This window comes from Antennarius striatus, chromosome 5 (assembly GCF_040054535.1).
Source record: "Antennarius striatus isolate MH-2024 chromosome 5, ASM4005453v1, whole genome shotgun sequence".
Classification (NCBI taxonomy): Eukaryota; Metazoa; Chordata; class Actinopteri; order Lophiiformes; family Antennariidae; genus Antennarius; species Antennarius striatus.
The window spans coordinates 23,422,501-23,447,277 of NC_090780.1; the positions used below are offsets into that span (position 1 = coordinate 23,422,501).

Below are 24,777 nucleotides of genomic sequence, written 5' to 3' on the forward strand. Positions count from 1 at the left end.
AGTAAGGGTACCAATTCTTTACTAGTACGCTTCACAAGTGCCGAAATAGCTCAGTTGGGAGCGCGTTAGACTGAAGATCTGAAGGTCCTTGATTCAATCCTGAGTTTCGGCAGGTGAAGACTTGGTTTTTTCAATTGATGGAACTTCAATTATTCGTTTATGGTCAGTAGTTTTAACTCAAGTAAATATACCAATTCTTTACTAGCAAGATTAACAAGTGCCGAAATAGCTCAGTTGGGAGAGCGTCAGACTGAAGATCTGAAGGTCCTTGGTTCAATCCCGAGTTTCGGCAGGTGAAGTCTTTGTTTTTCCAAATGTTCCTGTATATTCAGTAGTTTTACCAGTAAAATTCACAAGTGCCGAAATAGCTCAGTCAAGAGAGTGTTAGACGGAAGATGTAAAGGTTGTTGGCTTAATCCTGAATTTGGACAGGTTAAAATTTTTGTTTTGTTTTTCAATTGATTGAACTTCCATTTTTGCAGCGACTCCAATAGTTTTAACTCCATTCAATATCCAAAGTTTTTACTTCAATTTTTTACAAGTGCGGAAATAGCTCAGTTGGGAGAGCGTTAGACTGAAGATCTGAAAGTAGTTGGTTCGATCCCGAGTTTCGGCAGGTGAAGACTTGTGTATTTTCAATAGTTCCTTTATTTTCAGTAGTTTTAGCTTAAGTAAGGGTACCAATTCTTTACTAGTAAGATTAACAAGTGCCGAAGTAGCTCAGTTGGGAGAGGGTCAGACTGAAGATCTGAAGGTCCTTGGTTCAATCCCGAGTTTCGGAAGGTGAAGACTTGGTTTTTCCAAATGTTCCTTTATATTCAGTAGTTTTAGCTTAAGTAAATATACCAATTCTTTGCTAGTAGGCTTCACAAGTGCCGAAATAGCTCAGTTGGGAGAGCGTTAGACTGAAGATCTGAAAGTCCTTGGTTCAATCCCGAGTTTCGGCAGGTGAAAACTTGGTTTTTTCAATTGATGGAACTTCAATTATTCGTTTATGGTCAGTAGTTTTAACTCAAGTAAATATACCAATTCTTTGCTAGTTAGATTAACAAGTGCTGAAATAGCTCGGTTGGGAGAGCGTTAGACTGAAGATCTGAAGGTCCTTGGTTCAATCCCGAGTTTAGGCAGGTGAAGTCTTTGTTTTTCCAAATGTTCCTTTATATTCAGTAGTTTTAACTCAAGTAAATATACCAATTCTTTACTAGTAAGATTAACAAGTGCCGAAACAGCTCAGTTGGGAGAGCGTCAGACTGAAGATCTGAAGGTCCTTGGTTCAATCCCGAGTTTCGGCAGGTGAAAAGTTGGTTTTTTCAATGGATGGAACTTCAATTATTCGTTTATGGTCAGTAGTTTTAAGTCAAGTAAATATACCAACTCTTTACTAGTAAGATTAACAAGTGCCGAAATAGCTCAGTTGGGAGAGCGTCAGACTGAAGATCTGAAGGTCCTTGGTTCAATCCCGAGTTTCGGCAGGTGAAGACTTGCATTTTTCCAATCGTTCCTTTATATTCAGTAGTTTTACCAGTAAAATTCACAAGTGCCGAAATAGCTCAGTCAAGAGAGTGTTAGACGGAAGATGTAAAGGTTGTTGGCTTAATCCTGAGTTTGAAAAGGTTAAAATTTTTGTTTTGTTTTTCAATTGATTGAACTTCCATTTTTGCAGCGACTCCAATAGTTTTAACTCCATTCAATATCCAAAGTTTTTACTTCAATTTTTTACAAGTGCGGAAATAGCTCAGTTGGGAGAGCGTTAGACTGAAGATCTGAAAGTAGTTGGTTCGATCCCGAGTTTCGGCTGGTGAAGACTTGTGTATTTTCAATAGTTCCTTTATTTTCAGTAGTTTTAGCTTAAGTAAGGGTACCAATTCTTTACTAGTAAGATTAACAAGTGCCGAAATAGCTCAGTTGGGAGAGCGTCAGACTGAAGATCTGAAGGGCCTTGGTTCAATCCCGAGTTTCGGCAGGTGAAGGCTTTGTTTTTCCAAATGTTCCTTTATATTCAGTAGTTTTAGCTTAAGTAAATATACCAATTCTTTGCTAATAGGCTTCACAAGTGCCGAAATAGCTCAGTTGGGAGAGCGTTAGACTGAAGATCTGAAGGTCCTTGGTTCAATCCCGAGTTTCGGCAGGTGAAAACTTGGTTTTTTCAATGGATGGAACTTCAATTATTCGTTTATGGTCAGTAGTTTTAAGTCAAGTAAATATACCAACTCTTTACTAGTAAGATTAACAAGTGCCGAAATAGCTCAGTTGGGAGAGCGTCAGACTGAAGATCTGAAGGTCCTTGGTTCAATCCCGAGTTTCGGCAGGTGAAGACTTGCATTTTTCCAATCGTTCCTTTATATTCAGTAGTTTTACCATTAAAATTCACAAGTGCCGAAATAGCTCAGTCAAGAGAGTGTTAGACGGAAGATGTAAAGGTTGTTGGCTTAATCCTGAGTTTGGGCAGGTTAAAATTTTTGTTTTGTTTTTCAGTTGATTGAACTTCCATTTTTGCAGCGACTCCAATAGTTTCAACTCCATTCAATATCCAAAGTTTTTACTTCAATTTTTTACAAGTGCAGAAATAGCTCAGTTGGGAGAGCGTCAGACTGAAGATCTGAAGGTCCTTGGTTCAATCCCGAGTTTCGGCAGGTGAAGACTTGTGTATTTTCAATAGTTCCTTTATTTTCAGTAGTTTTAGCTTAAGTAAGGGTACCAATTCTTTACTAGTAAGATTAACAAGTGCCGAAATAGCTCAGTTGGGAGAGCGTCAGACTGAAGATCTGAAGGGCCTTGGTTCAATCCCGAGTTTCGGCAGGTGAAGGCTTTGTTTTTCCAAATGTTCCTTTATATTCAGTAGTTTTAGCTTAAGTAAATATACCAATTCTTTGCTAATAGGCTTCACAAGTGCCGAAATAGCTCAGTTGGGAGAGCGTTAGACTGAAGATCTGAAGGTCCTTGGTTCAATCCCGAGTTTCGGCAGGTGAAAACTTGGTTTTTTCAATGGATGGAACTTCAATTATTCGTTTATGGTCAGTAGTTTTAAGTCAAGTAAATATACCAACTCTTTACTAGTAAGATTAACAAGTGCCGAAATAGCTCAGTTGGGAGAGCGTCAGACTGAAGATCTGAAGGTCCTTGGTTCAATCCCGAGTTTCGGCAGGTGAAGACTTGCATTTTTCCAATCGTTCCTTTATATTCAGTAGTTTTACCATTAAAATTCACAAGTGCCGAAATAGCTCAGTCAAGAGAGTGTTAGACGGAAGATGTAAAGGTTGTTGGCTTAATCCTGAGTTTGGGCAGGTTAAAATTTTTGTTTTGTTTTTCAGTTGATTGAACTTCCATTTTTGCAGCGACTCCAATAGTTTCAACTCCATTCAATATCCAAAGTTTTTACTTCAATTTTTTACAAGTGCAGAAATAGCTCAGTTGGGAGAGCGTCAGACTGAAGATCTGAAGGTCCTTGGTTCAATCCCGAGTTTCGGCAGGTGAAGTCTTTGTTTTTCCAAATGTTCCTTTATATTCAGTAGTTTTAGCTTAAGTAAATATACCAATTCTTTACTAATAGTCTTCACAAGTGCCGAAATAGCTCAGTTGGGAGAGTGTTAGACTGAAGATCTGAAGGTCCTTGGTTCAATCCCGAGTTTCGGCAGGTGAAGTCTTTGTTTTTCCAAATGTTCCTTTATATTCAGTAGTTTTAGCTTAAGTAAATATACCAATTCTTTGCTAATATGCTTCACAAGTGCCGAAATAGCTCATTTGGGAGAGTGTTAGACTGAACATCTGAAGGTCCTTGGTTCAATCCCGAGTTTCGGCAGGTGAAGACTTGTGTGTTTTCAATAGTTCCTTTATATTCAGTAGTTTTAGCTTAAGTAAGGCTACCAATTCTTTACTAGTAGGCTTCACAAGTGCCGAAATAGCTCAGTTGGGAGAGCGTTAGACTGAAGATCTGAAGGTCCTTGGTTCAATCCCGAGTTTCCGCAGGTGAAGACTTGGTTTTTTCAATTGATGGAACTTCAATTATTCGTTTATGGTCAGTAGTTTTAACTCAAGTAAATATACCAATTCTTTACTAGCAAGATTAACAAGTGCTGAAATAGCTCGTTTGGGAGAGCGTTAGACTGAAGATGTGAAGGTCCTTGGTTCAATCCCGAGTTTCGGCATGTGAAGTCTTTATTTTTCCAAATGTTCCTTTATATTCAGTAGTTTTAGCTTAAGTAAATATACCAATTCTTTACTAATAGGCTTCACAAGTGCCGGAATAGCTCAGTTGGGAGAGCGTTAGACTGAAGATCTGAAGGTCCTTGGTTCAATCCCGAGTTTCGGCAGGTGAAGACTTGTGTATTTTCAATAGTTCCTTTATTTTCAGTAGTTTTAGCTGAAGCAAGGGTACCAATTCTTTACTAGTGAGATTAACAAGTGCTGAAATAGCTCAGTTGGGAGAGCGTCAGACTGAAGATCTGAAGGTCCTTGGTTCAATCCCGAGTTTCGGCAGGTGAAGTCTTTGTTTTTCCAAATGTTCCTTTATATTCAGTAGTTTTAGCTTAAGTAAATATACCAATTCTTTACTAATAGGCTTCTCAAGTGCCGAAATAGCTCGGTTGGGAGAGCGTTAGACTGAAGATCTGAAGGTTGTTTGTTCGATCCCGAGTTTCGGCAGGTGAAGACTTGTGTGTTTTCAATAGTTCCTTTATTTTCAGTAGTTTTAGCTTAAGTAAGGGTACCAAATTTTTTACTAGTAAGATTAACAAGTGCCGAAATAGCTCAGTTGGGAGAGCGTCAGACTGAAGATCTGAAGGTCCTTGGTTAAATCCCGAGTTTCGGCAGGTGAAGTCTTTGTTTTTCCAAATGTTCCTGTATATTCAGTAGTTTTAGCTTAAGTAAATATACCAATTCTTTGCTAGTAGGCTTCACAAGTTCCGAAATAGCTCAGTTGGGAGAGCGTTAGACTGAAGATCTGAAGGTCCTTGGTTCAATCCTGAGTTTCGGCAGGTGAAGACTTGGTCTTTTCAATTGATGGAACTTCAATTATTCGTTTATGGTCAGTAGTTTTAACTCAAGTAAATATACCAATTCTTTACTAGTAAGATCAACAAGTGCCGAAATAGCTCAGTTGGGAGAGCGTCAGACTGAAGATCTGAAGGTCCTTGGTTCAATCCCGAGTTTCGGCAGGTGAAGACTTGCATTTTTCCAATCGTTCCTTTATATTCAGTAGTTTTACCAGTAAAATTCACAAGTGCCGAAATAGCTCAGTCAAGAGAGTGTTAGACGGAAGATGTAAAGGTTGTTGGCTTAATCCTGAGTTTGGGCAGGTTAAAATTTTTGTTTTGTTTTTCAATTGATTGAACTTCCATTTTTGCAGCGACTCCAATAGTTTTAACTCCATTCAATATCCAAAGTTTTTACTTCAATTTTTTACAAGTGCGGAAATAGCTCAGTTGGGAGAGCGTTAGACTGAAGATCTGAAAGTAGTTGGTTCGATCCCGAGTTTCGGCAGGTGAAGACTTGTGTATTTTCAATAGTTCCTTTATTTTCAGTAGTTTTAGCTTAAGTAAGGGTACCAATTCTTTACTAGTAAGATTAACAAGTGCCGAAGTAGCTCAGTTGGGAGAGGGTCAGACTGAAGATCTGAAGGTCCTTGGTTCAATCCCGAGTTTCGGCAGGTGAAGACTTGGTTTTTTCAATTGATGGAACTTCAATTGTTCGTTTATGGTCAGTAGTTTTAACTCAAGTAAATATACCAATTCTTTACTAGCAAGATTAACAAGTGCTGAAATAGCTGGGTTGGGAGAGCGTTAGACTGAAGATCTGAAGGTCCTTGGTTCAATCCCGAGTTTCGGCAGGTGAAGGCTTTGTTTTTCCAAATGTTCCTTTATATTCAGTAGTTTTAGCTTAAGTAAATATACCAATTCTTTGCTAGTAGGCTTCACAAGTGCCGAAATAGCTCAGTTGGGAGAGCGTTAGACTGAAGATCTGAAGGTCCTTGGTTCAATCCCGAGTTTCGGCAGGTGAAGACTTGGTTTTTTCAATTGATGGAACTTCAATTATTCGTTTATGGTCAGTAGTTTTAACTCAAGTAAATATACCAATTCTTTACTAGCAAGATTAACAAGTGCTGAAATAGCTCGGTTGGGAGAGCGTTAGACTAAAGATATGAAGGTACATGGTTAGATCCTGAGTGTTGCATTTTTTTAATTGATGGAACTTACAGCTCAGTTATGAGAGAGTTAGGCTGAACTTCTGAACATCCTTGTTTCAATCCCAAGTTTGGCCAGGTAAAGATTTGTGGTTTTTTGGACCATCCAAAAAAAATGTCTTGGACCAACTGACTGACCCAAAGAAACTTTTTTAGACCAACTAACCAAATCAAAAAATTTTTGGGACTGACTGATCTGAAGAAAAATTTGTTAGATGGACCTACCTAAATTTTTTTTAGCGCGACAGACCGACTGAGCGAAAAAAATGGTCTTTCAGAATAACCAACCATTCGAAAAAAAATTATTTTAGACAGATCGACTGACCGGTCGAAAAAAAAACAATTTTTTCAGACCATCTTCAGTTGACTAACTGACTGAATGAAAAAAACATTTTTTTTTCAGAATGATGTACCGACCAATAAAATAATTTTTTAGAGCAATCAAACAATTTGCCAAAAAATTATTTTTTTTCGGACAATCGACCAACCAACCAGTCGAATAAAGAAACATTTTTTTTCAACCGACTGACAAAAAAGAAACATTTTTTTAGGTTGACCAACCAGTCCAAAATAGTCATTTTCTGACCCAAATTTTTTTAAACCAATTGACCACAAAAATAATTTTTTAGAATGCCCGACCAGTCTACAAAAAAATTTTTTTTTAAAAAGAGCGATCAACCCAAAATGAATTTTTTTGTCCAACCAACCGATCGAAAGAACTTTTTTTTGTACTGACCAACCGCCCAAACCAAATTTATTTTTAGTCCAGCCGACATTTAAAGAAAACTTTTTTTGGACCAACCGACCAACCAAAAAAAAATTCTTTTAGAGTGACCAACCAGTCGGAAAAAATCTTTTTTTGGTCCGACCGACCGACATAAAAAAAACATTTTTGGACTGATCAGTCGAAATGACATTCGACCAACCAACTAGTCAAACAAAATAGGTTTTTTTGACTGACTGACCGACCAACCCAAAAAATTTTTTTAGACCAACTGACCAAAAAGATTTTTTTTTCAGAACAGCCGACCGACAAAAATAATTTTTGTTAGACCGACCGACTGGTCAGAAAAAAATTTTTTTTTGACCGACCGAAAAAAGATTTTTTCTGACCAACCAATGGACAAAAAAAAGTATTTTTTTGGATTGACCGACTGCTTGAAAAAAACATGTTTTTAGACTTACCAACCAATAATTTTTTTTTCGACGGACTGCCCATTCGAAAAACAATTTTTTTGGACCGACTAATAAACAATTTTTAAGATGAACTGACCATAAAAAAAAACTTTTAAAGAGTTCGACTTATTGACAAAAAAATGATTTTTTGGTCAGACCGACCGACCGACCTGTCAAAAAAAAAATTTTTTTAGTCCGACCTACCGACTTTCTGACCAAATGAAAAAAAACACTTTTTTTTATACCGACCAACCCAATGCCAGACCAATCGGTCGAAAGAAAACCCTAACCCTAACAACCAAAACCAAAAATTTTTATTCCGAAATTTTTTTTGGTCTCAAATTCTTTTTAAAACAACCCTAACCCTAACCCTAACTCTAAACCCTAACCCTAACCCTGACAACCCTAACCCAACCCTAACCCTAACCCAACCCTTACCCTAAATTAGATTGATATCTCACTGGTCGGGTGGGTCGGTCAGTCTAAAAAAAGTTTTTCCGATCGGTCGGTCTAAAAACTTTTTTTTTTTGTCGGTAGGTCGTTTAGTAAAAAAATTTTTTTGGTCGGTTGGTCCAAAAAAACCGTTTTTTCCACCAGTTAGTTGGTCTAAAAAATTTTTTTTTGTTAGTCGGTCTTTCTGAAAAAAATTTGTTTTAGCTAGTCAATCTGTTCAAAAAAAAAATTTTTTCCGTTGGTCTAAAAAATGTTTTTTGTCCGTTCGGTTAGGGTTAGGGTTTAGGGTTAGGGTTGTTAGGGTTAGGGTTAGGGTAAGGGGTTAGGTTTAGGGTTGTTAGGGTTAGGGTTAGGGTTGGGTTAGGGTTTAGGGTTACGGTTGGGTTAGGGGTTAGGTTTAGGGTTAGGGTTGTCAGGGGTTAGGGTTGTCAGGGGTTAGGGTTGTTAGGGTTTAGGGTTAGGGTTGTTAGGGTTAGGGTTAGGGTTGTTAGGGTTAGGGTTGTTAGGGTTTAGGGTTAGGGTTGTTAGGGTTAGGGTAAGGGGTTAGGTTTAGGGTTAGGGTTGGGTTAGGGTTTAGGGTTTAGGGTTAGGGTTGGGTTAGGTTTAGGGTTAGGGTTGTCAGGGGTTAGGGTTGTCAGGGGTTAGGGTTGTTAGGGTTTAGGGTTAGGGTTGTTAGGGTTAGGGTTAGGGTTGTTAGGGTTAGGGTTGTTAGGGTTTAGGGTTAGGGTTGTTAGGGTTAGGGTAAGGGGTTAGGTTTAGGGTTAGGGTTGGGTTAGGGTTTAAGGTTAGGGTTGGGTTAGGGTTTAGGGTTAGGGTTGGGTTAGGGTTTAGGGTTAGGAATGATCACGCCGGCGTAATCAGAGCGCATAATGTTTTTAAACCATTCTTAACTAATGATCTCTGTCATGTGGGTTGCTGTGGTCATGTTTCCGTGACAGTATAGATGTGAAACTGTCTTCCGGTTTTTATTTGGAGACGATTGACCCCGGAAAACCGGAGATATGATCGTTTACATTAGATCAGAGAAAAGCGCTCCAAAGCGCTCCTCGTCGACAGACGGCCGACGCCGTGTTCCTCTCCACGTGGTCGCCATCGTACAGGTGGTGACGCATGTATTCACGTGATGTAAACATGTTTCGCGATTCGTACATGCTTGTCACGTGACGCAAACACGTACCGTGATTGGTGCATCTTGTCATGTGACGCAAACGTCTGAACGACGCGATCGATTATGCGCACGATTTACGCATGTTGCGTGCGCATAATCTTACTTTGAAAAACTCCTTTGAATTTGACTGTGTGTGTGTGTGTGTGTGTATTTTGCCCCAATATGTCAATATAGTAAATTATATGGAAATAAAAACTCTTCATAAAGCTGAAGTTGTGCTGAAGATAAACATACCAAGCATGGGTACGTTAAATCATTTTACTGTGGTAATAGAGACAAATATCAAAAGTACCAAAAAACGGCCAAAATAGGTCAGGGCTGTAGGGGTTAAGAACATGTCTTCTATGAGTGAAACTACATTCCAGCTGATTAACTGGTGTGTTACTGGAAAAGCCATCTCTTTGATTGGTATTTGTCTGTGTTTGTCTCTCAGGTAGGGGTCATACTGGTCCACTGCTTGTTGTTGATCTTCTACACCAGCGAAGTGTTTCTTTTCATCGGAACTTGCGTTTTGGGGCTGTGCATCAGCGGCGTGTTCCCGTCCATGGTGGCCTACACGGAGGACATACTGGAATACAAAGGTAACTTTACAGTACAGGACACCGTTTTCAAGTTCTTTTTTTATAATTTTCAGTGTGTTGAAAGCAACTAAAAATATCTTGAATGTAAACATATTAATTTATTGGGTCATCAGATCCCACATGTGTGACCGGTAGATACACCAAAACCAGGTTCTATAAATTGGCCTCCAAGAGCGCCTTCAAACCCTCCTCCTCTAGACTGTTGTTTTTGTCAACCTGGAGATTTCTGTCACTCGTCTTTCTTTGCCTGTAGATGTTTTTTTTTCTGGGGCATCTCTTCAAATTTGTACTTGTTTGATTTCTAAAAGATATTTCCTAAGAGCGTGGAAGAAGAAATTCCTGGCAGTGACATCTGAAGGATCACCTTCTCATTGCTGGCTTTTGGCCACCTGCCTCTGGGCTGGCTCTGCCCTCGGTGTTACCTTTTTTCTGGTTACCTTTTTGTGGGATCCAGTCGTTGCTCCTGTTCCACAGGGAACTAAAACTTGCCGACAAACTTCAGTATCTTATTGCAGTTGATCAACTGCAGTTATTTTTGTACCTGTGGTTTACCTGTTGTTATCCGTGTTATCTGGCCTGGTGGAGAGTTGGAGCTGCCCTGTTCAAGACGTTGGACACTTTGCTCATGCTCTCTTTCTATTGCGTTTCTCTTCCTGCTATCTCTATGCCTCAGGAAGAGCATTAGAGTGTTTGTTCTGTCGTCTTCTTCACCTGCGGTGAGTTTTGCTTCAGAGTTCCCCCTTTTTTTGGGGGGGGGGGGGTGACAACTGAGGGCTTTTAGATCCGAAATTCACTTTCATCTTGCGGCGTTTGCAGACTTCCCAATCATGCTGTCCTTCATCATCTTTAAAGCACATTGGATTTTCTTGCTTTTGGTGAGATTGCAGCATCTTTTTCTTCATTCCAATGCACAAATGTTACATTTACAGGTAGAAAAAGTTACTGAATGCATGTTTTGAACATAAATGCTCAAAAACTCTCCCCTTATTAAATGCGCAGTTTTAAGAACAAGAAAACAAACATACTCAATTATGTTTTGTTTGTTTAAGGTTGTGCTACAACTGTCTTGGTAACCTGTGCCAGTTTAGGAGAGATGCTGATGCAACTACTTGTTGGACTGGTAAGACCTTTTCCTTTGGTATAAGTGCTTCTGTGTTTGCAACAGCGTAACCCAGAGGCGCTACTATCTTTTGTGTTTACGTTCTTTCCGTTTTCTGAAATTCTTTGATATCAGAAACCCACGGTGTTCGTACGTGTTGTTATCTCTACCCACAGATTATCAACAGCGACGGCAGCTACGCTTTCCAGTTGTGTTGTACGATAGTGTCGTTTATCTGCTTCTGCCTCTTCCTGCTCTTCTTGTATTCGGCACACCTCCACAAGAAGTACCAAACAGGTAAACGCGTATCAGCTTGTGATCTGTGAATGGCGTTCCACGTACATGCATGATGTCAAGCAGCAAAGAGGGGTGGTGGTGCGGAATTTACATGTGGAAATAAAGTATTAGAAATTTGCTGAGGGATTCAGAAAATTGACTTTTTTTTTTTTTTTTTGATGGAATCAAACTTATTTTACTGACAACAGAAGAGTAGCGCATGCCCAGTGTGTGGCGTCATTTACTGGAATGAGAATACAACATAAACTTTCTCCGCAGTGCACCGGCGTCGCGCTCGGAGTATCCTCCGCCTCTCTCCTGTAAGTCAGCTAGGATAGGCTCCAGCAACCCCAGTGACCCGCAAAAAAGCTGAAGATGCGGATAAGAAGATGAATGGATGGATGAATGAATGAACATATTTTTAATTTCAGACAGTTTTGTTAAAAAAATATTAAAATTCAGATCATTGTTGCAGCTAATTTTTGCTGCGGGACCAGTTCAACTTCGGGTAGCGTAAAACCGTAGGTTGGGCATAATTGTTGTTAATCCTATAATTAGATAGTGTTAATCTGTCTAATGTTTACTTCTCAGATTTATTAAAAGGGATGGAAATGGAGGACAAGTCAAAAAATGAAGGCTCATGATCCGACTTCTGGATGGATTGCGACCAGAGGACTCTGCTGAAGTTTGATGAAGGATCCTGGGAAGACTAATCTCTACCTCTACACCACAAGTGGCTTCTTCCTACTATTTGCACTTATGAAAGTCTGCGTTCAAATTTTAAGAAGAATCAGCTCGATGGCGGGACAGTGTTTGACTTCACATTTGGAACGCGACTCCTGAAGACATAAATGAAGACATTTAAAGAATGAAGTTCTGCCTTTTTTTTTTTTCCAATGTGGAGATAAACTGACTGCGGAGGTAAAAGAGTTCGAAAACCTGGACTAGTGAAACAAAGACGGACCACAGAGACATGGTTAGAGATTTTTTTTTTTTTTTAATTGTTGGTCTCACTGGTCTCTTCCAATAGAAACACTCTCACATGAAACGCCACTTAAGACAAGTAGCCTGTAAACATTTGAAAAAGCATCAAACATAGAAAACTGGACAGAACAGAGAATGAACTGTGCCATTTGTGTTGGAACGAGATTTTACATTTAAAAAGGTACATGAAGGAAAAATGTCCCAAGTTACAAATGAAGAAATAAGTCGTAAGAGATTTGTAGGAAACTTTGAAATGGGTTATTTAAACGGGTTTATATGAAGAAATTCAATGTAAGCCATGAATTCTGTTTCTATTATGGATTCAAATGAATAAATATTCAGGCATGGCAACGGTTTCATTTCCCATCGGCGAGGGTTTAGTCTTGACTTATAAAAAGACAAAAAAAATTTAACGTGACAAGTTTGGTGAGAAGAGTTGTGGAAAATTATAACAAAGAATTGATTAAGAAATCTGTCATCTATTGAATGATTCATAAGAAACAAAAGTCAGCAATGATTTCTACAAAGATAACGTGAATCGGTGACTTCTTCTGATTCCTAGGTTTACTATGAATTATTTATCTGATGGAATATTCCAGAAACTGTTTTGGATTCCGTAAACACTTCCTGTGAACTCGTCTGTTATCTGGAATTATCTCTGGTTCATCTGAGTTTGAACTTTTCAAAGAATAAAGGCTGTTTTTTGTTGAAAGTAAGTCGCAGAACACCAGGAAACATTTGCACGAAAACTCCGGCTGCATCTTTTGAATCTTTTCCGAAACTTACGACATCAATGAGATACGTACGCGTCCACTTCAAGATTTTTCTGGTAAAGTTGTAATTAAATTGCTGTCAAGGAGTGTGGAACTAAGATAATTTTAAGATCAACCATAATCATTGTTCTGATTATATGTCCAAAATACTAGAAGCCAGACTCACAATCGTTTCTTATTAAATGACGAAACACATCAGGAATCCTCAAATAATTCTCTGAAATTTTACGTCACAACCAAACAGAATTCTGATAAATCCTGAGCCTAAACTCACCTCAAGTTCCTCTGTATTTCCTGTATAACATAGAAATGTCTCATGATCGTGATCCAGGGATTCACATGGTCGGGTCCCCGGGAACCGTTTCACACGAGAAGGACTAAAACAAAACGCATCTTAATCGTTTGGAGACTCACAACCGGCGCTGGCATCATATGTTTAAGAGTAATTTAATGCGTTTGGTCTTATTTTCTGATTTAATTACAGTAGTTTGGCGTCTAGCGATGTGAGCCAGGCTTAAACTGAACGCTTTCGAAAATTAAAAAGATTTTAATTCACATTCGATATGTGAAACCCCACGTAAACCGACTTCAAAACCAATGATACCTTTTCTTTTTCTTATTTTCTATTTCTTCTACACACACTTGTCTTTCTAGCGTATTCTCAATTATCAACGGAACTTTCCAGACAACGTTTCTGAGTCTTCAGTTTTGGAAGTTGTATTTTATTTTTAATAAACTAATAATACATTAAATAATATATTATTTTTTTAAAAATTTACTGCCTATTTTTGTAGTTTCAATGGTCGCAAGGATGTGGAATTTTGTGCATAATGATCCAATTGAAAGAGGCTGCAACACTAAGGCTGAAAGCTGCTGGGCGGCAATGGCAGCCTGGTTCATATCACCTTCTTATGGGGAAGTGCATGCGTAACAAAATTGACAAAAAATAACCCAAAAAGCACAGGAATGGATGTATTTGTGGAACGTTGTCTTGCCTGAATATTGTGTGGGATTATCAAATCACAATTCACTTTTAAATAAAATGGTAATCGTTAAAAGATTTAATTGATCGTAAAAAATACAAAGTGCATAATTTTATCCTCCCTTTGGGAAAATATTCATTACTCAGTAAGCAAATGTCAATTTCGTCAAACCAGAAATGCGAGTCATAGAAAAGGGAAAGAATCCAATACGACAGGAACCCCGAAAGTTTAAGTGCAAACGTTCCGATACGACATCTGCGCGTACGATATCAACACTGTACGAAAAACAACAACAACAAAAAAACACTTTACATATAAAACAAGATTTAGATTTTCTCTGTAAGGCTTCGATTCTGGAAAAGCAAAAATAAACCGCCTTTTGAATGCACGAGAGGAAAAGAACGAGGAACACATGCACGAAAGATAAATCCCAAAAATAGCCAACATCTAAGAATCTGCTTGTTACAAAAATAGAAATGAATCTTAAAAGTCTATTAATGTTAAAAGGAAAAAAAAAGAACAAGGATTACACAAAAATAATATACATATATATGTATATGTATATATATATATATATACACGATGTCTTGAGTAAATACGTTATCACAAATATTTATACGCAGGTAGGAAATAGACACGGCTGCCTGATTTGACGGACACGCTCTGCATATGACGCGTTTATTCCGAACCTCCGGATCCGGATCGGTTTTCCGATCCGCGACAGAAAGATAAAGAAAAAAATTCTTTTATATAGATAATTGATTCGTATAGCTTTTAAAACGTATAGCTCCATCCGTTTTGTGGGAGGAAAACCTGGGCTTAGGTGTTGTAAGGCACCGTGTATCGACGTGATGTCCCCCCCACCCCACACACACACCCCATCCCAATCTAAACTAAATAATATATGCTGGTCATCCATCCCTGGGTTAGAAAGCGACACTTGTCCGAGCGTCATGTAAACACGTGTGATGTGTGGTGTCCCCACGTAGCGGCGTAAGCCACCCGGGATCTTCCTGGAGTCCGTCTCAGACTTATGGCTTCAGGTTCACGCTTGGCGTGAAGCGTTCATGGCTGATTTTCTAGGTGGAAGGGGGGGGGGGGGCTCAGGGGGTGAGGAAAGTGCTTCAGGTGCTGCAGGAGGTTCTTAAAGTCCTCCAGATTTAAAGGTTGGGGCATTTCAGATCGCTAAGGATGAGGCGGACGTGAAGGCCGGACTGTCAAACGATGTCAGAGCTGCTTCAAATTACAAGCGAGCTTCAGCTTTGGTTCGATTTGCTTCAGGAGAAACTGTTTTGGTTGGTTTACGTTTAATCTGACAGTCAATGTATTGATTGATCGACGCTGCCAATATGCTATATGTGTAGCTGGATCTGGCAAGCTGGCTAGCTTATTTTAGGACTTTCTTTCTTTCACACCTCAAAGCTAACAGTTCGAGGAGGGGATTCAAGGTTCAGCTCGGATTATGGCTACGATTTAAAAGATTGTAAATGTCCCGATGGATATGGCTAAAGTCAGGCAACGTCTGAGAGCAGCAAACAGCACACACTCAAAGCAGGTGAGGCGAGGCTGAGAGCCAAGTGAACGGATTAAGGGAAGTTGCCGGTAAACATGCAGGTTTTCGGGTTAAAGCAACGAGGAACAAGGAACTGACAGATTACAAACGACGTGTCTTTTTTGGCACCGAAGCCACGTCACAACGAAATATTACGAAAGATTCAGCAACACGCTGCAGTCCGAGCGTGAGTCCGATTGTCGCTGCTGCGAGGCCGATCCACACGCACCGACGGTTACCGTGGAAACTTCTCCGTCCTTTGAACTGTGGTGGCTGAGAATCCCCAAGAAGCCAGGCAATAGACGGGGCCGCGTCCTCACTTGTCATCGTGGGCTGAAGACCCCCTCCACACGGCGGATTGTAGTGCGAATCCCGCGGTGGTTAAACTTTACAGTACCAGAGTGACGAGGAACGGCAAAGGGGGTGAGAGGAGTCTGAGTTTAAATGCTGGGGGGGGGGGTGAAGGGGTAAGGTGGGGGGGGTTACTCCTATGTCTTCTGGGGGTCTGGAGAAATGGGTCCGGGCGTGTTGGTCCCATCCATACTGTGCATGGGGATCTGGAACTGAGGCGTGAGGACGGACGGGAACTGGAAGGGAGCAGAGCGTTAGGCGTCTCTCAGACAGACAGACGTATACATACGTGGGGGGGGGGTGTCGAGTTTACGGTACTCACCTGGAACAGGTGCGCCCCCTGGCGCCGTGTGGCCGGGCTGAGCGGCGCGACCGGACTGAGCGTGCTCCAGAAGTGGATGTTGGACAGCAGAGGGCTGGGAGTCAGCAGCAGCGTCGGAGTCTACGGAGGATGATGAGAGACAGAATGAAAAGCATTCACCCCCCCCTGAAGAGTAACTAGGAATGGGCTCCATTTATTTAGGAGCTAAATTTGGAAACTCAAAGAGAAAAATGTCTGAAGTCAATCACTGCCAGCCAACAGGAAGTGAAACTCTGAACCAATCAATCTGAATCTGATGAGCCGCCTGACTCCAGGTCTCATGATCAATACCGGTTCTTCCTGCTGGGGAGGGGCTGGACAAAAACAGTACTGTCTGGGAGGAAATTTAATAGAAGTCATGTGATCAGCGAGCAGAGTCGCCAGGTTGCAATTAAGCGGCGTGCTGCCACCTGCTGGTAACATTCAATCATAATTCTGTCCAGTCGGATGTTAACGTCCGTTTATTTACTTATTTTGTTCAACATCCACAACTCGCTGACTGACAATGACGTCTAAAGACATCAATTACGAGCAAATGTAGTGAAGCTCTGAGCAAAGCATCTTGGGATTGGTCAAGAACAGGAAGAAAACATCGATGAATGTCCAGTAGCGTCGGAGAAAGTTTCTCGACGAACATCAGTTTCTAAAAAAGTGCTGCAGGGAATGAGTTTAGTCACCAGAAGATAAAATATCTCCACCGACAACTGGAAGAAAACCAGTTCATCCCCCAGAGGACGAAGTATACACTCACCCTAGGATGATAATGAATTTATACATTTATTTTCTAGTTATTTATACCAAATATCACACGTAACTGTTTGTTTAAATGGTTAATTCAACAAATTTGATCCTCCCAGTTTCCTGGTAATCCATTTTATGTTGGATTGATTAAAAAAACAACCCTGAATTGATTCAAGCGTCTCGTGGTTTCTTCGCTGCCACCTGGTTTTATGAATATTTGCGTAGTGTTTCTGAACACAGAGCAAACACACCGTGAGACACGGGTGGAACGACGGCTTTACTTCACCTGCAACATCGCTGGCGTGAGGGAGGCGGTGGGCAGGGAGGGGCTGCAGAGGTTCATGGCGGGGAAGTCGGAGGCGGTGACCAGAAGCGTCGGCGGGTTGATCTGCAGGACCTTGGGGGGTTTGCGGGTCTTTCCTGAGCTCTGGGTGCTGACGGTGGTGCTGCTGCTCACTGAAGACGAACTGGTCTCGGCGTCCACCAAACTGGTCTCGTCTCCAGAAAAACTGATGCCGCTGTCCACCTGGTGGACGAGAGGGGGAATTACAACGCGTACGCGACGATAACCGTGGCTTTACACGCGTCCTCTGAGCTAGTCTGTTAAATGCTCTAGGGGGAAACACTGGTGTGTGTGTGTGTGTGTGTGTGTGTGTGTGTGTGTGTGTGTGTGTGTGTGTGTGTGTGACACTGGATTTAACAGTCAAATTTCAAGAGTGATTTCTCAGGGAAACAAATCAGATAATGATTCAGTAATTTAACTGGTGCATGAGAACACATGACGCGATTTAATTAAAACCAGTGAGCACAGACTAGAATAAAACATTAACTGTTTGTGTTAAAGTTAGAGGCTCGTTCGAGACGGTTCAACAACAATAATCTCACAAAATAACTGAAAACTTTTATTTTAATGGATGAAATAAACTCACCTTCTCCTGCACGTGGGCGTCTGCCGGCTGCGAGGATCCGGACTCCATGTCGCTGTCGATCACCAGCTCCTGGGACGAGTCGGGCACCAAACTCGGCGACGGGCTGGCGGACGCCAGGTCGTGAAGGCTGAACGGCGGCTCGGACGGGCGGATGTGCTGCTCGAAGGCGTAGATGGACTGGGGGGGCAGGGAGGAGTGCGTTGTGAGGTCCTCGCCGCTCTGGGGCGGAGTCTGCAGAGCGTCCAGGTGGTTGGACAGGAGGGTCACGTCCATGTCGACCGGAGGAGGAGCCGCCGCCGCCGGCTTCGGAGGCGTGTTTCCAAACTTGATGACAGACGGCAAAGCGTTCGGTTGCTGAGGCTCCTGGCCGTGCGCCGAGGCGGCGAGGCCTCTCTTGTCGGCCATCTTTTCCGCCGGGTTCTCCATCTTGATGGACTTGAAGAGCTGCCGCCCGTTCTGCAGCGAGTTGAGTGTGAAGGAGGTGTACAGGCCGGAGTGGATGTAGTCGTTACGGTTGGACTGCTTGGAGCTGGAGCTCGGAGCCGCGGCGCCTCCTCCCGCCTTGCTGTTGATGCCGGACTCGCCCTCCTGCAGGGCGCCGTCGCCCCTCTTCAGAAGAGACGGGATGCCCCCGGCGGCCAACTCCCCACCGTCTGTTCTGGCGGCGACGTCTCCTTTCAGGATGTCCGGGTAGGACACGAAGCGATAGACGAACTTCTGACCGTTGACTTTCTTTATGATGTTCTGTAAGACATTAAAAACACAAACTGTTTTATGGTTTTGTTTGTTTACAGTCAGCATCACTGTACCAGCACCAAACTGGCATTCCAGAGCAGCCATGACCAGATTGCATGCTGGGTCGGGCTGCCAAACCACAAACGGAGTACGAGCCAGTCGCTCCCCCTCTCCTTCCTTCCACATGCCAGTGAGCAACAGATTCTAACCGCTCTGAGATACAATTAACTTGGGTTTTTTTTTACTCCGCGGTGTGGCTGTCTGGAGGAGGCAGAACTCTCCCAGCATCCAGCTGCTTAAAAACACGCCGTTATGTAACTCTGGCTTCATGTCCTTGGGTTAAGGACGACTGAAAACATCGGATAGAAGTCGTTTGACGTTACAAAAACCTTCAGAGACGAACATTTGTGTCTAAATCATGAATTTAATGTCAACAGTCAGGAGAGGGGAGCGATAAATATCATGACGATTACTATTAAAGTGTAACTGTTTAATTTTAATTTCAATGACTATTTTAAACAAAAGAGAAAGCTTCCATTAATAAGTTTGCAAAAGCAAATCATGAGTTAAACCACAGAGCGACCGGGTTTGAATATTAACCAGATAAACTAATTAAAACATCAGAATACAGTGAGTGGGGATGAAGAGAATTACATCTTGCAAACATTTTAGAATCCCTCAAACTAAATAAGTTTTATCGTGCTTCCCAACTTTGTCGCTGATGGTTTTTATTGGATTCCCCATTCCGACTGTTTTTGCTGCTTTTTTCCTAATTTTCTTGTCCTGCACAGAACAAAAGCACCAAGATTTCTTTCCTTCTTCTGTTCTGTCACTATTTTTCAGGTTATTGAGCATTGGGATGTTGAAGGTGATTGAATGTATCAGGCTTCCTATGGAGATGACGAGGCTGGGACGTGTGAGAAAAATCACATGTGGGGTAAAGCAAACAGTTGGCTGTCGGGTAACCAAATATTGTGCCTGAGCAGCGACGCGCCGATGTGTTTACCTTGTCGTAGTAGTATCTGAGAGCCCTGCTGAGTTTGTCGTAGTTCATGTTGGGCTTATTTTTACGGGCTCCCCACAGCCGCGCCACCTCCTCTGCCTGCAACAGCTTGAACTCTCCCTCCTCATTGGTCCAGCAGATCAGCTGCTCGTTACTGGGATCCAGTAAGAGCTGGAGAAGGAACTGCCACAGGGTGACAGAGTTGTCCATGTCTCTCACTGGAGGAGAAAAACAAAAACAAGAAAAAAAAAAAAACAGACGTCACGGTCAGGGAAAAAAACCAACCAGAGATGCATGAGCAGTAGCACAAAGAGTTTGTTTCTGTCGGTCATCAGCAGCGATACGAGACTGGTAAAATTGTGAGACGAATGTTGCCTCTAATGGTTCCAGATTGTCTTTGTAGGAAGGGCCAGTATGCAGATTCATGTTTTGAGGGGGAAGGGGGTCCTTGCAGGTCAGTTTATGTCATCGTGTATGATGTAGAACTGTGGACATGGGGTTTCCATTTGCTTTCAGTTCATTATCACACCATGACCATAAAATAACAATAGTGAGTGTTGCTGTCCCAGATCTCCATGGACTATGATGTTTGCAGAAGGAGAAGCTAGAGAGATGGAGGTTTGTCCTGGAAAGGAGAGGAATGAAGGTTAGCCGCAGTAAGACAGAGTATGTGAATGTGTGAGTGTGTGAATGAGAGGGACCCAAGTGGAATAATGAGGTTACAGGGAGAATAGATCAAGAAGGTGGAGGATTTGAAGTACTTAGGGTCAACAGTCCAGAGAAATGGAGAGTGTGGAAAAGAGGATGGATGACCAGGATGGATAGGATCAGGAATGAGTACATCAGAGGGACAGCACATGTTAGAGGTTCTGGAGATAAAGTCAGAGGGGCCAGACTGAGATGGTTTGGACATGTCCAGAGGAGAGATAGTGAATATATTGGTAGAAGGATGCTGAGTTTTGAACTGCCAGACAGGAGGCCTAGAGGAAGACCAAAGAGGAGGTTTATGGATGTAGTGAAAGAGGACATGAAGGTAGTTGGTGTGAGAGAAGAGGATGCAGAAGACAGGGTTATGTGGAGGCAATTGATTCACTGTGGCGACCCCTGAAGGGAAAAGCTGAAAGGAAAAGAAGATCAACAGCGATAGAAGACGGCGATATAGTCAAACCCAACCTGATTCCAGCTGGAGCACTGGGAAACGAGTTGCTGATGATCCTTATTGGGCTCTGGACTTCTTTCATTCTAACTAGTCCAGCTACAAATGTGTTTTTATTTACATCAGGAATTATGGGTGAAAGAAAGTTAATACATAGAGGATGACATAAGTCGACATTTCTTCCCACTCCTCCTTTCACTGGATCTATCCTTTTCATGCAGTGTTTGCTTCTGTTTGTTGTTAGTATTTAAAGCAGTCTTTCAAACCATGGGTGATGTTTTTCATGCGGTATTCAAGTCTGAAATAAAGAGCTGCTGAATGTCACTCTAAAATAACACGTAGAGACACTCAGAGAGCAGAGAAGTCAGCAATGACCCACCAAGTGACCCTTAATTGAGTGAAATCTTGAAAGCCCCACAGCAACTGCCACTGGAAAAACACTCAGACATTGAGGATACAGATTTTAATTTGGATCAAAACCAAAATGTACACACTCATCGATAACTTGGACGATACTGTGGACATTACTTAGAAAGATGATAGTGACACCAAGTCGAACCTAAAGGCCTGTTGGACACGTCTGTCGTCTCAGAGACAGACGCGTGGTCGTTGTATATAAAAATGTAACACCTAAAGCCGAACACACCGTTTTCCAGGACCGGGTTCTGCGGCTGGTGAACCTGCTTTTGTCTCTTGTGGTTCAGAGATGATGATGATGCCTCCTTCATACGGCTGTTTCCACTTACGACTGGGTGAAGTCAAACACTTCACATGTAATTCCCTTTATGGGAAGTTCTGCAGCAGATTTCCAACTTCTTTATCCCTCGGTGAAATGGAGTGAACACTAAAGACTTGTGGCTGCATACGCCGCCATCTGTCAGAACTTTCAAAGACAAAATCTGTTTGAAAATTAAAGAGTGGCGCGGTTCCTGTCGGGTCGACGATCCTGAAGCAATGCCCTACTTCAAAAGAGGTGTCACACTGTTCACATTGAACCAGCTACTCAGACAAAAAATATCACAGCAGAGCCGTCAGTCAACGAGAACATGGAAGATTTTTGGGACCAAACATCATGTAATAATATAATTGTTTTTTGATATTAACATACTAAAGCCGGTGAATAACGGCGTATAGAAACTGTTGGTTACATGTTTCCTGTCTAAATTCTAAAATATGGACAAGTCTATCCATAATGATTCTTGGGTTCTTTTCATTTGAAGCTGTTCTGACTGGAATACGGGCCGGCGTCGCGTCCTCGTGGACTCCAGCCTAAAAGCACCACAGCCAAAGAACATTCTAGGGGAAGCTGAGAGGCGTATGTGAACATTATCCATCTGCAGATCACCATGGTGACCTGTACAGAAACCATGGATTGACAACATTCTGTCACACCACGTGACAAGTTATGTGTCACTATACTACCAGGCATACCTGCGGTGAAACCAACCAGTTTGTTCACACGGTTTACATACAGGATGAAACTGACACGTGACCAAACCAGTCTCATCGCAAAATTTTTTGTTAGAATTCTCATTTTTTCTGGCGTTGGTTAAATCACAAAGACCGGATGAAGCCTAACGCTCACAGGGAGTAACTACTACTTACTCGAATGTCTCATAGAAATCTATATGTATTACAACCCTTCATGTCCGTCATCTCGGTAGGGCGCCACTAAAGGCTCACAAGATTATAAGTTGTCCAAAGAAAAAGCACCAGGTTCCGCTTTTCACCATAGCGTCTGCAAACAATACAGGTGACAGATGGGAGGGGCGGCGCTGTGAACCCTTCCACCCAATTTCATGGTAATCTGTCAGCTAATACATGTGTAGTTAACAAAAAGACTCAAAATCTATCAAACTTTAAAAAGGCAAAAATAACAGCCCAACTTTACATCAAGTTTACATCAAATCAGATTGTTTCTGAGGAACAGACGATCTACTTTAAAGAAAGTGAAACCAAATGCCAAAACGCTACTAAATTATTTGGAACCATTCTAAAACGTGATGACTTGTTTCCTGTCATCTTCTCAACAACCCTTCCAACTCTCATGAAAGTGTACCTTTAGCGCCAAAATGGCTTTTCTGATGAAAACAAAGCCCTTAATGGAGCTAACAAAAATGAGAAACCCATTGTGTGTGTTGTGTGTGTTTGGTGTGTTACAGGGATCTGTACTAACAAATATATATACAGTATGCATGTGTTTCACAAACAAAGATACTAGAGTGTGCTGTCTTAATTTCCCTAAGGGGATCATAATGAGTATGTATATAAATAATTTTAAAAAAAACAACTATTTAATCGTGATAGACTGAACTGATACCTCAGGTCAGAACCTCAATCTTTGGCTCAGGTATCTTAGAAATCACGTCATGTCAAACATGGATGATTGCAGCAATAACAGCTGGGAGATGTGCCATAAAAATTAGGAAATGCAAATTTTGCAAGGGTGCAAAGATGAGGGTTTTCTATCCGACTCATTTAAAGATGTCTTCTCATATTTCCAGCTGACTTGTCTTGAAGCCCAAACACAGTCTGCATAAGCCTCTTACTGGGATAAGTAAATCTGGCTTGACTCATCCCAACTTGCTCGGATGGAGACACACCCCCACATGCACAACAACACAACACCAGCCCTCATGGATAGACCTGGTGATATCAGGGCAAAAAATAGGGCAGAGTCAAAACTACCGCCAGACAGGGAAGATTAGCGATGTGTGTTATGTAACGTCTGACATTAGCAGCAGATGCTAACTCCTGAGATAACGTGAGGGTGGTTATAACACCATGCAACAGTTATTCATGTGCTATAAACGCTCACACTGGATTGTCTGGTTCCCACTGCCCGATAGCCAGGCACCCACACACTGCAAATAAAAGACCACTTGTTGATGGGGAAGCTAGTTTCGCCACAGTTTTCCACTTATTTCCAATCAGGATAAAGTGGCAGCGGCTAGCTCGATGCTAATGTCACGTTTAGCTAACGCGCTAACATCTGACCGCACAAACCAATCAAAACATTAGCATTAGTTTGCTAACTCTAAGTTAGCCGCTAGCTGTCTTCTTGTTAGCTTGTGTGCTAGCGTTACCTCACTCGTAGAGCCCGCTGGATTTCTGAGTCGTCGGGTCGCGTCGAAATATTCCCAAAACATTGCTGGAAAAAGTGTTCTATTGTTCCATGACTCGGGGGATAAGTTTCAAAGGAAATGCCACGGAAATACCTGAGCATAAATTACATTAAACTGCTTTCAGATTTTACTGACGATATATCCTTTGAACAGGAAAAATGTTGCGTTCGTAAACCTCGGACAACTGAGACTCTTGAGTGTAGGAGTTGCAGCGTTTCTTCTCCACAGTGTAATGATTTTGTTTGTAGGGAAATAATGAGTTTGATTTGTGACGTCATATTCATAAAATAGTTTTAAATATTATTGTTGTTATTATTTCTTGTTTTACTGTTATAATCCCAAAAATACAACAGAAGAAGAAGAAGATCCCAAAAATATTATACTCAAAAGGGAATTGAAGGTTTCAAACAAGATTCTCAGAAAAAAAAAAATCAAATTCAACTACGAAATGTCACAGTTTTATACGTTTATGCTAATATGCTAGCATATGTCGTAAACTTTTAAAGTCAGCGCAGCCAGTGACGTAAAATTGCAACTTTTAAATTCTCAATTTTCCTGAAAAACGGAAACGTCTCATCAAGTCGCTCTGACATCACTTCCTGTTTAGTTTCGCTCGTCGCTTCGTTTATTTTTCTGTTGTTATTTCTGTAATGTTTCGCTATTCATAGGAGGAAATGTGATGAAATAAAACTGGGGAGAAACACCGGATATTTTTAGCCACTTTTTTTTTTTTCAATTTCAGCTTAGGGGAACAACAAATATATTTTACACTCATTTAAAATTAATAATTACTTTGTGTTTCTCTCAAAACACAAGAACGATAATTTATACAGATCTAATAGTAATGATAACTATCATAATAATAAAAACCCATTACTATTTAACATTAACATTACAAAAATCGCCTACATTTATAAACATCTAGAGCTATTAAGACTGATTGTTCTTACAGAATAAGAATACTGCTGAATCAAACGCAGACTTCTTTAGCATTTCTCTTACAGTTCTTTATAATCGGTCATTCGGAATGGTTGGAATATTCATAATTGTGTGTTATGTAATGAACTCAATTTTCACTTCAATCACTCGATGAATTAAAGTAATTATTTTTACATCTGTGTGAAAGTTTCCACAGACTGTTAATGGGTTCAGC

The 24,777-nt window shown here is 41.3% G+C and overlaps 2 protein-coding genes and 30 non-coding genes across 32 annotated transcripts in view; 31 read left to right on the plus strand and 1 right to left on the minus strand.

Annotated features, from left to right (window-relative positions):
• The window catches only part of mfsd4aa (major facilitator superfamily domain containing 4Aa), a 22,527-nt gene extending 11,140 nt beyond the window's left edge, over positions 1-11,387 (plus strand). Inside the window, exons 7-10 of the mRNA XM_068315242.1 lie at positions 9,409-9,556; positions 10,606-10,676; positions 10,832-10,952; positions 11,211-11,387. Coding sequence (XP_068171343.1) covers positions 9,409-9,556; positions 10,606-10,676; positions 10,832-10,952; positions 11,211-11,269 — 399 coding nt within the window. The 3' untranslated portion in view covers positions 11,270-11,387. The remainder of the gene's footprint in view (positions 1-9,408; positions 9,557-10,605; positions 10,677-10,831; positions 10,953-11,210) is intronic.
• trnaf-gaa (transfer RNA phenylalanine (anticodon GAA)) lies at positions 40-112 on the plus strand. Its single transcript has one exon. It is a non-coding gene; the product is annotated as a tRNA-Phe (tRNA).
• On the plus strand, positions 220-292 carry trnaf-gaa (transfer RNA phenylalanine (anticodon GAA)). Its single transcript has one exon. It is a non-coding gene; the product is annotated as a tRNA-Phe (tRNA).
• On the plus strand, positions 544-616 carry trnaf-gaa (transfer RNA phenylalanine (anticodon GAA)). Its single transcript has one exon. It is a non-coding gene; the product is annotated as a tRNA-Phe (tRNA).
• trnaf-gaa (transfer RNA phenylalanine (anticodon GAA)) lies at positions 710-782 on the plus strand. The gene has a single exon. It is a non-coding gene; the product is annotated as a tRNA-Phe (tRNA).
• trnaf-gaa (transfer RNA phenylalanine (anticodon GAA)) lies at positions 875-947 on the plus strand. The gene has a single exon. It is a non-coding gene; the product is annotated as a tRNA-Phe (tRNA).
• trnaf-gaa (transfer RNA phenylalanine (anticodon GAA)) lies at positions 1,055-1,127 on the plus strand. Its single transcript has one exon. It is a non-coding gene; the product is annotated as a tRNA-Phe (tRNA).
• On the plus strand, positions 1,220-1,292 carry trnaf-gaa (transfer RNA phenylalanine (anticodon GAA)). The gene has a single exon. It is a non-coding gene; the product is annotated as a tRNA-Phe (tRNA).
• trnaf-gaa (transfer RNA phenylalanine (anticodon GAA)) lies at positions 1,400-1,472 on the plus strand. The gene has a single exon. It is a non-coding gene; the product is annotated as a tRNA-Phe (tRNA).
• On the plus strand, positions 1,725-1,797 carry trnaf-gaa (transfer RNA phenylalanine (anticodon GAA)). The gene has a single exon. It is a non-coding gene; the product is annotated as a tRNA-Phe (tRNA).
• Positions 1,891-1,963, plus strand: trnaf-gaa (transfer RNA phenylalanine (anticodon GAA)). The gene has a single exon. It is a non-coding gene; the product is annotated as a tRNA-Phe (tRNA).
• On the plus strand, positions 2,056-2,128 carry trnaf-gaa (transfer RNA phenylalanine (anticodon GAA)). Its single transcript has one exon. It is a non-coding gene; the product is annotated as a tRNA-Phe (tRNA).
• On the plus strand, positions 2,236-2,308 carry trnaf-gaa (transfer RNA phenylalanine (anticodon GAA)). The gene has a single exon. It is a non-coding gene; the product is annotated as a tRNA-Phe (tRNA).
• On the plus strand, positions 2,561-2,633 carry trnaf-gaa (transfer RNA phenylalanine (anticodon GAA)). The gene has a single exon. It is a non-coding gene; the product is annotated as a tRNA-Phe (tRNA).
• trnaf-gaa (transfer RNA phenylalanine (anticodon GAA)) lies at positions 2,727-2,799 on the plus strand. The gene has a single exon. It is a non-coding gene; the product is annotated as a tRNA-Phe (tRNA).
• trnaf-gaa (transfer RNA phenylalanine (anticodon GAA)) lies at positions 2,892-2,964 on the plus strand. The gene has a single exon. It is a non-coding gene; the product is annotated as a tRNA-Phe (tRNA).
• Positions 3,072-3,144, plus strand: trnaf-gaa (transfer RNA phenylalanine (anticodon GAA)). Its single transcript has one exon. It is a non-coding gene; the product is annotated as a tRNA-Phe (tRNA).
• trnaf-gaa (transfer RNA phenylalanine (anticodon GAA)) lies at positions 3,397-3,469 on the plus strand. The gene has a single exon. It is a non-coding gene; the product is annotated as a tRNA-Phe (tRNA).
• Positions 3,562-3,634, plus strand: trnaf-gaa (transfer RNA phenylalanine (anticodon GAA)). Its single transcript has one exon. It is a non-coding gene; the product is annotated as a tRNA-Phe (tRNA).
• Positions 3,727-3,799, plus strand: trnaf-gaa (transfer RNA phenylalanine (anticodon GAA)). The gene has a single exon. It is a non-coding gene; the product is annotated as a tRNA-Phe (tRNA).
• On the plus strand, positions 3,893-3,965 carry trnaf-gaa (transfer RNA phenylalanine (anticodon GAA)). Its single transcript has one exon. It is a non-coding gene; the product is annotated as a tRNA-Phe (tRNA).
• On the plus strand, positions 4,238-4,310 carry trnaf-gaa (transfer RNA phenylalanine (anticodon GAA)). The gene has a single exon. It is a non-coding gene; the product is annotated as a tRNA-Phe (tRNA).
• Positions 4,404-4,476, plus strand: trnaf-gaa (transfer RNA phenylalanine (anticodon GAA)). The gene has a single exon. It is a non-coding gene; the product is annotated as a tRNA-Phe (tRNA).
• Positions 4,569-4,641, plus strand: trnaf-gaa (transfer RNA phenylalanine (anticodon GAA)). Its single transcript has one exon. It is a non-coding gene; the product is annotated as a tRNA-Phe (tRNA).
• trnaf-gaa (transfer RNA phenylalanine (anticodon GAA)) lies at positions 4,736-4,808 on the plus strand. The gene has a single exon. It is a non-coding gene; the product is annotated as a tRNA-Phe (tRNA).
• Positions 4,901-4,973, plus strand: trnaf-gaa (transfer RNA phenylalanine (anticodon GAA)). The gene has a single exon. It is a non-coding gene; the product is annotated as a tRNA-Phe (tRNA).
• Positions 5,081-5,153, plus strand: trnaf-gaa (transfer RNA phenylalanine (anticodon GAA)). Its single transcript has one exon. It is a non-coding gene; the product is annotated as a tRNA-Phe (tRNA).
• trnaf-gaa (transfer RNA phenylalanine (anticodon GAA)) lies at positions 5,406-5,478 on the plus strand. Its single transcript has one exon. It is a non-coding gene; the product is annotated as a tRNA-Phe (tRNA).
• On the plus strand, positions 5,572-5,644 carry trnaf-gaa (transfer RNA phenylalanine (anticodon GAA)). The gene has a single exon. It is a non-coding gene; the product is annotated as a tRNA-Phe (tRNA).
• Positions 5,752-5,824, plus strand: trnaf-gaa (transfer RNA phenylalanine (anticodon GAA)). Its single transcript has one exon. It is a non-coding gene; the product is annotated as a tRNA-Phe (tRNA).
• Positions 5,917-5,989, plus strand: trnaf-gaa (transfer RNA phenylalanine (anticodon GAA)). The gene has a single exon. It is a non-coding gene; the product is annotated as a tRNA-Phe (tRNA).
• Positions 11,388-13,075: 1,688 nt separating the features above from the next.
• Positions 13,076-23,776, minus strand: elk4 (ETS transcription factor ELK4). The gene is made up of 6 exons (XM_068315243.1): positions 23,586-23,776; positions 19,347-19,561; positions 17,606-18,349; positions 16,963-17,202; positions 15,897-16,016; positions 13,076-15,810 (listed from the first exon to the last, which is right to left on the minus strand). Exons 2-6 carry the CDS (start codon positions 19,551-19,553, stop codon positions 15,712-15,714), a joined length of 1,410 nt encoding a protein of 469 aa, XP_068171344.1. The 5' UTR covers positions 19,554-19,561; positions 23,586-23,776; the 3' UTR covers positions 13,076-15,711.
• Positions 23,777-24,777: the final 1,001 nt, after the last annotated feature.